Source organism: Molossus molossus, unplaced genomic scaffold (genome assembly GCF_014108415.1).
Source record: "Molossus molossus isolate mMolMol1 unplaced genomic scaffold, mMolMol1.p scaffold_m16_p_14, whole genome shotgun sequence".
Lineage (NCBI taxonomy): Eukaryota > Metazoa > Chordata > Mammalia > Chiroptera > Molossidae > Molossus > Molossus molossus.
This window is the reverse complement of record NW_023425349.1, coordinates 51,411,657-51,425,457: the sequence shown is the minus strand read 5'-3', so window position 1 is coordinate 51,425,457 and position 13,801 is coordinate 51,411,657. Positions and strand designations below refer to the sequence as shown.

Here is a 13,801-nt window from a genome sequence, read left to right as displayed (position 1 = left end):
CTCAAACTCTAAAAACTGCTGTTTTATTTAGAGCTACAGTGGAGGGCATTCGGCACGTTTGCTTGTTCTCTATTCATGGGCTCATAACTGTCTTTTTTTAGTCACCGGGGTAGTAAGTTTTCTTTTTTTTAAAAAGAGTTTTGTGAACTGAAAGAATCACTAATTATTGCACACAAAGAGGATTTCCATCATTATTTCTAAATGTAGAAATGTGTGCCAAGTCCTGCAGGAACTGAGAAGTGAACACATTTGCTTTGCTTAATATAGCTGATGAATAACCAAATGTTGAGTATTCAGATATCTGATTAGCCCTTTATGATCTCACATGTGGGCAGAGATGAACATTAGTCCTTAACATTTAAAAATTAATAAAACCGCATTCAAGAAGATAGCCCGGCCGGTGTGGCTCAGTGGTTGAGCGTGGACCCTGCACCAAGAGGTCGCCGATTCAATTCCTGGTCAGGACACATGCCCAGGTTGCGGGCCCGATCCCCAGTGGGGGGCATGCAGGAGGCGGCCAATCTATGTTCTCTCTCATCGATGTTTCTATCTCTCTCTCCCTCTCCTTTCCTCTTTCTCTAAAGTCATTAAAAAAAATTAAAAAAAAAAAAAGAAGGTCAAGGTCCAAATAGTTGGGATTTTCCGGGAGGCCACATGAACCACATGCAAAGCCTGGAGGCCTGACACTGGAATGACGACAAACGAGCTACCTTGTCCATGCAGCCTGTGACCTGAGAGGACTTTTCCCCCAAGGACAGCACATCCTGTTGTTAGGAGCCTGCCTGCCCACAGGCATTCTAGGTTCAAATCCTGGTCCCACCAGTTGTGAGCCTTGGGACCCCAGGCAAGTTATTCAGCCTCTCGGCTTCTTCAACTAACAAGTAAGGACAATAATTCCTGCTTCGCAGAATTAGTTGGAGAATTCAATGGGATAGTATCTGTGAATTGCTTGGCCTGGTGCCTGAACACTGTAAATGCTCAAAAAATGGTAACTCTCGTTGCTGTTGTTATTATCATTGTGGATGTCACTCTTTTCTTTTTTTTATTTGTTTTTGTTACAGATGTTTCTCCTTTTCCCCCCATTGACACGGATGTCACTCTTTTCTTCTTGCCATTCGTTCTCACCTCTCCGTGTGCCATGAATAAAATATACGGCAAAGCTGTGGGCTGCAGGGGTGGCAGAAATGCAGCCCCGTTAGTCCCGCTCATGTCCCCCTCAGGCCTGTGGTCTGAGGAGCAAGACCAGAGGAGGACAAAGGAAACTGCGGGTCTAAATTCTAATCTTTGTTTGGTTTCATATGAGCAGATTAATTAAACAAATATCCTTCTCCCCCACATGAATATTTCATGGCAAATGTATGTGTATCCGATGATACTTTAAAGGCAAAGTTCACCTAAGGCTCCCTTTGGAAGTGATCTGCCACTCAGGTTAAAATGGAGATTGCTTTCTTCCACTGCTATTTCACGTAAAATTATGAGCAAGAGGAGAGACACGAGACAGTCACTCATTACGTGGTTCATCTCCCTAACGCGTGTCCTCTGTGTTGAGGAGGCAGCCTCTATATTGAGAGCAAGCTGGGCCCACACGCTCACTGTGACGCAGGCCACTGTGCACCTGCCGCGAGCTTCCGGAGAGGGGGTGGCAGTGAGCTGCCTGTCCAGGGATGACGGTGCTGGAGAAGGCAGTGGCTCCCTCAGGGAAGAACACCAGTCCTCTTTAGCCCTAGAAACCTCAGTGGGAGCAAGCAGCATCTTCCTGCTTCCATTTCCTTGGCCAGAGCTCAGACTGGCCTCCCCAGTAGGGCGACCGCACGATTTGTTGACCCGGGGCCACTACAGGGCTGCCCTGCCCAGGGGCCCTCGTCGCACGGGGCTGTTTCAGTCACATGAAATGGCGTGAAATGAAAATGCAGGTCCTCAGTCCCACTAGCCATGTGTTGAGGGCTTGCCAGTCACACATGGCTGGTGACTCCCGCAGAGGACAGGACGGAAGCAGAGCATTTTCAGGGAAGCAGCTGGTTCTCTGAGCAGCAGTGGGGAAGGGGGCTCCGCAGGGGGGCTGCTGGACAGCAGGTGTGAACTGGAACCACCGCTGCTAAACCAGGACCAGCGGTCACTCTGTCGTCGTGAAAGATACTTCACTTGGTCCGGAAATAAGTGGATATTTAAAAAAAATCAATTCACTTCCCGAACCACATACCCACTGTAAGCCCACGGTCCCCAGGGCCTGCAGCACCATGAGGGAGGGTGGCTCCGGAGACTGTCTGATGTCCAAAGGCCAGCACTGTCCAGGGACCTTTCTGCATTGGTGCAAATGTTCTGCCCTCTCCCCTGCCCAGTACCGTGGCCACTAGTCACATGTGGCAACTGAGCACCTGAAACATGGCTAGTGTGCTGAAGCAGTGAGGTTTTCATTGCACCGACCAATTACAATAGATATCTGTGGCTGGTGGCTACCAAATCGGATGTCACAGCCTTAATCGCCGAATTCCACCAGGGTACTCTGGGGCATGAGCGCTGCTGTGGGAGGCTGCAGAGGGCTCAAACCAGAATCAGAATGGAGCGAAACGGCCGACGGCTTTGGAGAGGAAAGGCACCCTACCTCTTTGTTCGCGGAGGCCTCCGCGGGGTCACTGGGATGAAGGAGTGAACTTGAAGACTCTGCGCCCAGGGGTGAGGAACTGCCTGGCGAGGGAGACTGGAACACAGCAAGGGAACAACACAGTGAGAACCCGAAGGACGGGCAGCACCGCCTGCGCCTGCGGGTAGGGACCCAGGAGAGGCTGCGCACCATGCAGCTTGCAGACCGAACATTCCGGTGGGAGAAACTCCCTTGGAAAGGACTTGCCAAAGGCATATAAAAGGCCTGGGTTTGTTAAGCTTTCTTTTAAATTCCTGCCACGTTTTCAAAGGGGCCCGTGGAGCTCAGCTCTTCTACCCCGCTTAAGACCAAGTGCTTAAATACAGGAAAAGTTGAATGTCAAACTCCAAGTTCTGGAATAATCAGGAGCGGGGAACCTTTTTTCTGCCACGGGCCATTTGGATATGTATAACCTCATTCGCGGGCCATGCAAAATGTCTAAGTTAAAAATTAGCCTGCTCTATTTGGTCAGGCCAACTTGGTGAGGTGTGTGGTTTTAGCTGGTATTCATTTCGAGGGCCTTATATGGCCAGCGGGCCAGATGTTCCCCACCCCTGCCAGATGAAAATGCTAACTGGTGATTAACAAATGTGTGTGCTTTAACAATATTTTTCTTATTAAAGGATACAAAGATTTTGGGTATGAAATGTCATTTAAGATCACCTGCCCAAGAAGATCTGAGTGTAAAAGGAAAAGTTACACCATGTATTTTTAAAGAGGCAGCTTTTTAAAGAGATGGATTTTGATGATGGAAAACTGCACCACCTGTATTTTCCTAGTCAGTTCAGATTTCAAATATCTTTTCTGATTTGAAACACAGGCCATTCATTGAACATTCAGAGAAATTTTGGCATCCAAACAACATTACCTTGATTGTCTTTAGAGAAGTTCAAACATTATGTTAAGTGATATATTTAAAGTAATTCCATTTTTGAGTATTTATCCAAAGGGAAGAAAAACATGAATTCAAAAAGATATATATGCACCCCATGTTCATTGCAGCGTTGTTTACAATAGCCAAGATATAGAAGCAACCCACAGTGTCCATCAATAGACAAATGGATCAAGAAGATGTCTCTCTCTCTTACACACACACACACACACACACACACGAAAATAATATTCAGCCATAAAAAGAATGAAATATTGACATCTGTGACAAAAATGAATGGGCGTAGAGGGTATTATGCTAAGTAAAATAAGTCAGACAGAAAAAGACAAATACTGTATTATTTCACTCATGTACAGAATCTAAAGAACAAAACAAGAAACAAGCAAAATGAAACAGAAACAAATTCATAGATCCAGAGAACAAACCGATGGTTGTCAGAGGGGAGGAGAGAAGGGGGATTAAGAAATACAAACTTTCATGTATAAAACAGTCACTGGGATATACATACAGCACAGCGAATAGTCAGTAATATTGTAATAACTATGTACGGTGACAGATGGTTACTAGACTTACTGTGGTGATCACTTTGTAAGGTATATAACTGTTGAATCACTACCTTATACACCTGACATTAAGATAATATGCTATGTCAACAATGATTTTAAATTTAAAAAAATCTTTAATGAACAAAATAAGGCTTAGAAAAATAGGACTGGGGAGGATGCCCCGTCGGGTGTGTGGCTGGCTCAGGTGACAGGCAGGGGCTCCTGGCCCTGGCCGCCCTCCTGGGAGCATTCAGCTCCAGGCCAGTGCCTGACCCGCGGCACGTGCTCCATACATACCTGCTGAACAAATGACCAACGCAAGCCCGCACGGGGGTGGGACTACCCCAGGCTCTGAAGACCCTCCCTCGCTGATACCCGAACAATTCCGTATGCTCCTGAAATCTTGGGAGATGAAGGGAATCTTCCAGTGAGCCACAAGGGGGCTTACAAATTCTGCAGCGATGGTCCTCTGAGAGTAAGAATGTACTGCTTCAGTCTGTGGGTGATGTTCGATAGAGGACATTAAACAGAATCCACACAAGGATCTGTCCTCTGAGGGACTGTGGGGATGTGAACAAGGGGAGGCAGGTCCTGGGAAAAGGAAGCAATGGTTGCTTGTATCTCATCTAATCGCGTGACTGGCCCCCGTGGGGAAGCTGAGGCACAGACATCAGTAAAATACCTCTGTATGAAAAGGGAGAATGTTCCACAAAACAGTGCTGCTGAGGAAGGGAGGGGGTGTGTTGTGTATAACGGAGACCTCAGTGAGCAGTATAGAAAATCATAAAAAAAAAAAAATCTTTTCCAGCCCTGACCAGTTTGGCTCAGCAGTTAGAGCACTGGCCCGCGGACTGGAGAGACCTGGGTTTGGTTCCACTAGGGGCACGTACCTTGGTTGCAGTTTGTCCCTGGCCCCGGTTGGGGTCGTGTGGGTGCCAACCAGTTGATATGTCTCTCACATCGATGTTTCTCTCTCTCTTCCTCCCTCTCTCCCTCCCTAGCTGACGATAAATGCAAAAATGTCTTCAGGTGAGGATTAAAAAAAAAAAAATTCCAAAACGTCTGAATTATAAGAAACACACAGGCACTAAATAGATTGAAAAAGGAAGCGGGGAAATGCAGAAATCTTCACTCTGAGACATTGTATACCCCAGCCTATTGCTGTGAGGCCTGGATTTATTTGCCACAAGCCCACATTTCTGGTTCTGAGCAGAGAGGTGAGGACCGCTGAGTCTCTAAGACATTCACCCACAGGGGGACAGCAGGCAAAAGTACCCCAGGCCCTACAGGCACTGGGTGCAAGAAAATAGCCTGCGTGCTTTGAACAAGAAAGAAAATTTTTCATTTGGCATCCAAGAGAGCTAGTGGGTACTTGCTGAGTTAGCTCTATGTTTAGCCTACTCAAAATTAATGTAGCAAAGTCTTCATGAGAATTTAATGCCTTTAAAATTTCCCAATTTTTCAAATTTGAAGAGCTTCCTTAGATATTTGTTTCTCTGTTTCCCCCTCAAGCACTTTTCTCTGTCACAAAGATTTTAAGGGTCTAGTCCCTGGGAAAGTTAGTGCAGCTGGCTTTTAATTCCTTGGTTTGAAAGGCAGTGTGACACCTTCATTAAAAACACTGCAACCCTCCCAAAGACTTTCTATTTCTTTAACTCTTTTCTGTCTCAACTCTTCTAAAGATGGATTCTTCGCAAAGTCGCCGGCACCAGGTCATCTCAGGGAGGTTTGAGAAGACAGCTTATCCAAACAGTATGCTGGGGTGTAGGAGAGGCAGGTCAGACCCCACAGTAAGGCTGAGGGGCCAGCACAGGGTGCCCGTCACAGAACACTGAGGAAGAGGCACAGATGCAACCATGGTGGGCACTGCCTTCGCTGAGTTCTCATGGGATCCCTGCCAACCTTTATCAGACACTCAGTGCTCCAGCCTTCTGCACACAAATGAGCTCCCTCATGTTTCCTTCCACCTGCATGGCGATTAATCATCTCCACCCAGAGAGTTCCCCCTCATCCTCTCCTATGTCCCACGTGCAATTCGAAAGCACTTCTGCTAAAACTTGCTCACTCTATTCATGGTAGGTTCTCTCCTGATGGCATGTGCCAGGTTTTGTAGTGGTCTGATTCTGGGTACGTCTGCCCTCCCCCAAGAGCTCTTTGACAGGGACCTTGTCTTATTCATCTTTGTAATCCAAGTGCCTAGCCTCGGGTCTCATAAACAGCAGGCACCCAGTAAACATTTACTGAATAAATGACTTCAGTGTAGTTTGTAGCTTTGCCATGTTTCCAACTTGCACAGAAAGCAGATCAGCCACTACACTTTCCATATTTTTTAGTGGTCAATGCGAAGCCCTTTTCCGGTGTAACACCCCTACGCTGCTATGTGTAGAAAGTTAAATCTGCATTTTGAATTAGAGAAATGGTCTTTGACTGTGAAGATCCTGACCTTACTGCCAGCAAAGCTCTCCTGGCACAGAAGGCAATCCCCGAAGGGGAGAGGATCCCAGCGGTGGAAGCCTACTGGTCGCTCACCACGCCACTCCTGACAAAGTCAAGGCTGAGAAATGCTTTGGAAGGAGGGACAGCCTCCACAGAGCCTAGACAAAGGTGTTGGTATCAACACAGCTCAAATATCTGCTTGAAAATCCCTCTGCCCCTTACTTCCAGCTTCTGCCCTGCTACTTTCCAAAGTGGCCAGAAAACCAGAGATTGGAGAACCCTTTTTTACTTCCAAAGAATGCATTAGAGACACATTCTAACCACTGAAATACGATAAAAAAGTAAACATGGTTACTACATATTTCTGTCTGGAGTCTCATGCCTTCCGGGTTACTAGATTGACATTCAGTTTTAGGCAAATGGGACCAGTGGTGGGAAGCAAATGTGGGCTCAGCAATTCACAAAGGTAAGGGTCACCTGGGACCACTATGAGGGGCAGGATCCGAAGCTGACTCAACAGTTCCGTTCTGAGCAATCGCAGGAGGTCTCCTTAAGCTCAACAACTTATTTTCTGAAGACGGTGTTCTGGCAGATTCTCTACAACAAAGGTCTAAATTTACCGGGACAGCTCTGGGGTCTCCCCAGGCAGAGCTCTCTGTCTTGAGACGTGGGTTCTTCAACACCAGGACGAGAAATGGATAGTTCTTAGATCAGAGGGGGCCTAAGGATGGGAGTGTGTCCAAAGGAAAAGGCGAGCATTCATTGAATTTTGGACTGAACACCTCCTGGGGCCAAACGTTGTATTCCTGGTGGCAGGATGAGACGAGTAGCTGAAGGAACTTTCAGGCTATACTTCTAAAGGAGGAGAGCAGCACACGAGTCACTAGTATTCATTCATCCCTTCGACAGAATTCCAGCGCCTATCTGTGCTCCTAACTCTGGGCCAGAAACAAAGAGGAAGGAGATGTGCGGTCCTACACCCCTTTCTAGACAATGGGAGGAGGCAGACACCTGAAGGCAGGGCTGCGGCAGGTGGCTGGGACATTAATCTGTCAGTAGGGATGAAGAACTGGGAGGAGCAATTCTTTGGAGGGGAGGGGTGTATGTCACGCAATGCTTCATGCGAAAGGGGGTGGCTTTAGCTGAATACTGAAAACTGCAGTAGTCAAGAAGCAGGATGGGACGGGATAAGGAAGAAGGGGAAGGTACTGGGAACAGAAATAGCAAGGTGGGAGCGCAGCTCTGCAGGAAGTGAGAAATGAGCTGAAGGGCACGGCAGGGACCAGTGACGGAGGCCCTGCTTGACGACAAGTAGTGCCCACTCTGCCCAGAGGGCGTCTTCTTTGTGAGTCACTGGTCTGTGGTCCTCATTGAAGAAGCACGATCTAGGTTCTTCCGAACTATTTCTGAATTGAACTGGAAGACACCAAGGACTTAGGGACCGAGTTGTCACTTTCACGCTTTCCTTCCCCTGAGAGAGGCTTCACTCTTGGAGTCTGCTGAAGAGAAGGTTAAAATCTGGAAAAGCTGATGGGATGATGAGGAGAATACCTCAAAAGGAGAGGTAAAGGGCCCCTGGCTCTCCCCAAATGAATAGTGTTCTTGTCAGAAAGACCTAAGGACTGAGGCAGGTCTGAGATCAAAGCTGTGATGTGGGAAGGTTTACAGAGATCTTGAAAGCCTTTTTGGTAATTCTTGTCAAAAGATACAAAAACATGAGTTCTACCTGGTCCATTCATTCACTTATTTAACACAGAAGTGCTGACAGTGTCTGAGCAAGCCCAGATCCCTACCTGCACGCAAGACACTCCTGGTCCAGCAGAGACAGATCTGGAGCACACACAGCGTGTCCTCGGTAAGCAGCAGTCACTGTCTTGAGTCCCCGAGGAAAGCAAAAGTCACAATACCACAAAAACAGCCGCCACCACAGAGTCAGCTGCTCACAATGTCAGGTCCACCTGAACAGTCCTCCTCCCCAAACACTAGCATCCACCTGGTGCATGTCTTTGTCAGCTGGTCTCTGCAGACATTTGGGACCATCTGGCATTACAAGGCAAAAACAAAAATACTCCCCAAACAGCAAACACACTGCAGAGAAGTGCAAATATTGCAAAAATAAATATAGGGCAGAATTCGATGAAGCTGAAGAAGGCAAAGTTGGATAACTGCTCAAACCAGCTACAGCCAATCAAAGAGTTGGTGGAGTTACATCAGTTAACAGTTAAGAACAGAAAAATGGAAAGGATAATGTTAGAAGGGCTTTAGAAGAGCAAATAATTAAGAGAGGCCCTTGGGAAAACTGAGTCAGCTCTGAAATATTTTTGCTGAATTGGTCCTCTTTATGATCAAAAGGATCTTTTCTTATCGTGCCGCAAAAGTTACATGCGACCTGAAGATGGCTATTCTATTGTGATTGACTTTTTTTGAAAAACAAAAATTACAACGCCCCAAGTCAATGCTTCTTCCATAAGAATGCACATATAGTTTGAATTATAACCTACATGTTGCTAGGCACAAGATAAAACTAAGCAGTTTATGTTTATAATGTTTACTATTGGTTTTCAAGGTAAAATTTCAGTCAAATCCCCTCTTCTCCATACTTACTTTGACATTTTAAGTGAATTAATTTTAAAGTAGCCTTCTGAAAGTATACTTCTGCAGTGATTCTTTGAAACATGCCTGCCCCATGTGGTTAAAATGTGACATGACAGTTGCCACAATAGGCATGAACAGAGAGCAGGGCGGAGAGAGACTGCACCTGCCTTGGCTGGGGCAGGAAGACTTTCAGGGGAGGACACACAGAAGCCTTTCCTGCCACAAGTCCCAGGACTCAGAAGGCCCTGGAACAAAGCCTATTGGTTGGTGGAAGTAAAAAGAAAAAAATCAATCAATTCCTAAGACACTGGATCTAGTCTTCAAAGCCACCATGATCTGGCTTTCCAATATAAGGGTCCATTTTCTAAAGCTACTGTGATGATAGGAAACACAAGTTACATTTCTCCCTCGTAAAGGACTTTGTATTTTAATTGTATATTGGGACAAAACAAGTAAAATTGTAACTTAGATTTCAGGATAATGAAGTGGTTAACTGCCCAGCGTCAGGCCGACCAGAGTCTGAATTCTGGCTGGATCATGTTTCTGATCCTGGGAACTGGAGAAAACAGTTATTATCCATCTCCTCGGGTGGACAGGAGGTTGACTGGTGACAAACCACACGTGGAATCAGCGCAGTGCCTGGGTATGTACAATGTCCTCAACCAATATTTGGTAAGTCTTTTAAGATTCCAACAGTTAGGAAAATCATTTCACCCCTTTGAGAGAATGCTCACAACGAAGACTCACACCCATGGGGATGTTTTCTTTATCTCATCTTGTTTCCTTATTAAAATTTTATCCATGGATAAAATTAAAAAGCACACAGAGGGCTCTGTAAAACCATACCACAAAGACTCTAAATTAATTTATAAGCCCCAAGACTCTTACTGGTACACTAGTAAGAACAGCTCATTACTAGCCAAGACTGGGCAGCGAATGCAGTATTTGTATGCGATCGCTGGCAGGCCCACTGTCTGCCACTCAAGACAACCTTCTGGAATATGAGTGGTGAGAGTGATGTTGTCATGGTGATCGATGTGCCCCAGAGAAGCCACACATATGCATTGCTCTAGTGTTAACTTATAACATGGACGTGCATGACCATGACACACTGAGATCCTCTGAGTTTAGGACACCTGGTTAGAGACCCCAGCTGGCTCTAGCCAACCTCGATGAGTTCCTGTACATGTTGGTCCCTTTCCTCCAGGGAAACTCAGTGACAAAACTTTCACTATCATAAACGGTAAGAGAAAATGATTCCCCAAAATTACACAATTTTACCAAGTCTATCTGGGACTGCATTATTTATTAGTAATTTCACAGAACCTGAATAATGTGTTTGGTTTTTTAAAATTTACCAAACAAGCCCCAACATACATAAGACCTGAGCACTAAGAGCTCATGAACCTTCTGCACCAGTGTCATCGACGGTATGTTTGTAACCCCCTCAAATTCATATGTTGAAACCCTAACACTTCAGTAGGATGGTATTCGGGGGAAGGGTCTTTGGGAGGTAATTGGGTTAAGAGGGTGGAGCCCTAGTGATGGGATTAGTGCCCTTAGAAGAAGAGACCAGAGCCCTGGCTGGTGTGGCTCTGTTGGTTGGGTGTCATCCTGGACACCGAAAGGTTGCTGGTTAGATTTCTGGTTGGGGCACATGCCTCAGTTGCAGGCTCAATCCCTTGTGGGGGGCTTGCAGGAGGCAGCCGATCAATGTTTCTCTCTCTCTCCCTTCCTCTCTCGCTCTAAATAAGAAAAAAAATTAGGCCCTGGCCAGTTTGGCTCAGCGGTTGAGCGTTGGCCTGTGGACCAGAGAGTCCTGGGTTCAGTTCCCGCCAGGGGCACGTACCACAAAAAAGAAAAAAGAAGAAAAAAATTAGAAAGAAAAAGAAGAGACACAAGAGAGCTTGCCTCCTCTCTCTCTCTCTCTACCATGTGAAGCCACAGCAAGAAATTGGCCATCTGCAAACCAGGAAAGGGTCCTCACCAGAATCTAGCCCTCTGGACCCTGATCTCAGACTTCCCAGGCACCACAATTGTGAGCAATATATTTCTGTTGTGTAAGCCACCCAGCCTATAGTATCTTATTACAGTAACCCACACTGACAACCAGAGACTTCGCATTAGGTTCCTATTAATTCTTATTTTTAAACACAGTTTTAACACACTCTGAGTTTTAACTTTCCTCTATTTAATAGTATCAGTGGTTCCATTTTGCTTACAGAGTAAGTCCCAGACTCCTTGGCACTAACGGCACTCCAGGGTGTGGCCTTCGTTTCTTGACCATTTTCCCCTTCTAGTTCTTACTCTCTATCATCAAGCCAAACGGAACTGCTCTTTGTTCCTTGTACGCAAACTGTGAGTTTCCGCTTTGAACTCCACATGTCTGTAAGCCTCCCAAAGCCCATTTCAAATGTTACTTCTTTCATGAAATCTTTCCAATTCCTAGGTGAAAGGAATCCATCTCCTCTGAGAATTGCTTGTACTTTATCTGTGCTATTCTAATGATGTATCACTTTCTCCTTTGTATTTTATAAAAATATCATAATGCTATACAATATTTATAATATATTCTAATTCAAGTGTTTTAATAAGCACCATGAAAGGCAGGATTTATGATTAATTTACATGCCTTCCTCGCCAAGTGCTTAAAATAGGATTTCACATAAAATACACAGCAGGAGTTCAATAAATGTGTTGAACATACAGGAGGATGCCTGGCACCGATGCTTTCGTATCAAAGGAAAAGGAAACCAAGAAGGTCTACGTACAGAGGAGGCTCTGAGCAGGTGCAGCATTGCACTCATGTGCTCACCTGGGTATTTGTACCCGCATGTAGCGCGGGCTTTTCTTTGCTGGTCCTTTTTTTGTTTTTAATGTGAATGTTCAATAACAGCATTATTTTATTTTTTTAGGTATTCATGTAATTTTTTTTTTTTTCCTTTATTGATTTTAGAGAGAGAGAAACATTGATGAGAGAGGACATTGAATGGCCGCCTCCTGCATGCCCCCCACTGGGGATTTGGCCCACAACCTGGGCATGTGCCCTGATCGGGAATCGAACCAGCGAACTCTTGTTGCATGGGTCGTTGTTCAACCACTGAGCCACGCCGGCCAATTTTTTCCAGTTTTATTTGTATTGGTTTCAGGTATACAGCATCCTGATTAGACAGTCATATACTTTACATAGTGTTCCTCCCCTGCTCCAATATTTCCAGTACCCCGACTGGCACCACACATAGTTATCGCAATATTATTGGCTATATTCCTTCTGCTGTACTTTACACTCCTGTGACTATTTTGTAACTACCAATTTGTCCATTTGTGTGTGTGTGTGTGTTTTTTTTAAGAGTTTGTATTTATTTTGAGAGAGAGGGGAAGGGAGGGAGGGAGAGAGAAACATCGATGTGAGAGTGCAACATTGATCGGCAGCCTCCTGCATGCCCCTTACCAGGGGCTGACCCGGGCATGTGCCCTGACTAGGGATTGACCCAGCAACCTTTTGGTGCATGGGACGATCCCCAACCAACTGAGCCACACCGGTCAGGACCCAATTTGTGCTTGTTGGTCTCTTCACCTCAGTTCCCCAACCCTTCCCCCCTCTGGCAACCAGTAGTTCTCTGTGTCTATGAGTGTTTCAACTTTGTTTATTTTGTTCTTTAGATTCCACATATAAGTGAAATCATAAGGTATTTTTCTTTCTCTGCTTTATTTCACTGAGCATAAATCCCTCTCGGTCCATTCATGCTGTTGCAAACGGTAGGGTTTTCTTCACTGATTCTTGATCATGGTCTCTCTCTCGTCTTCGGCGGACACTGCTTGCTAATCGCACATCTGGTAGGATTAGCCAAGTACTGCGGACAAGGCAGCAGGAGCAGGTGAGCTCAATGGTGGCACTTCATACGGACTGTAATCAAACACTTGGTCATTCAGTTCCTTTCCAGCCTGAACATTCTGGGTCCATCCCCTTCTCTGTGGTATCTCAAGGTGTGGTTATTAGCTGTGGCAGGCCACGGCACACGCTTTAGTTCTGATAAACTGTTTCAGGGATTGTGTGGGCTTCTCCGTTCCCGTGTCCTCAGCTTTTTCACTACACAAATGGGTGCATCCAGCTTTATCCCTTTTCTCAATTAAATATACATTATTTTCCTTACTGATTATCTAAGTTGTTTTAAATTAACTTTATTCCATTTTAGAATTATTAAAAATATATGATTAGTTTTTCCTTCCTCCAAGATATGTTTATGCTCCTGAAAATTGAAACTGGTTAAGAAATCCTAATTATTCATTCTCAATTCAAACTACATTATCAATGCGCTTTTGTATTTCCTTAATGTGGTGAAGCAGGAGAGTGAGCAGAGGCATTCTAGGGGCATAATTATGTCATTAAAATGATAATAGCCTGGGCCTAATGAAGTGTTTTATATACACATTTATAATGAATTCAATTAATACCAACAGAACATTTTGAGATGGCTGTCAGTTAAAATATTCTTTCTAGCTGTTTCTATTCTCTCTTTTCCCCCAGGGAGAGAGGTCCCGTTTCCAGTCCCATGTCCCTTAAACCCATGGAAGGGCTTTAGCGCGAAGACCTGGACCACCCTGAACCTCAGGGGGAGCCTTGCCTGGCAGCAGTCTCATCACACAGAGGGTGCTGTCACTGTTGGGGTGCCCCACAAATAATTCATTTAT

At 45.4% G+C, this 13,801-nt stretch overlaps 1 protein-coding gene across 1 annotated transcript in view; it reads right to left on the bottom strand.

Annotated features, from left to right (window-relative positions):
* The window catches only part of APBA1 (amyloid beta precursor protein binding family A member 1), a 205,168-nt gene that overhangs the window by 34,407 nt on the left and 156,960 nt on the right, over positions 1–13,801 (bottom strand). Inside the window, exon 3 of the mRNA XM_036261907.1 lies at positions 2,603–2,698. Within this exon, the coding sequence (XP_036117800.1) occupies positions 2,603–2,698 (96 nt within the window). The remainder of the gene's footprint in view (positions 1–2,602; positions 2,699–13,801) is intronic.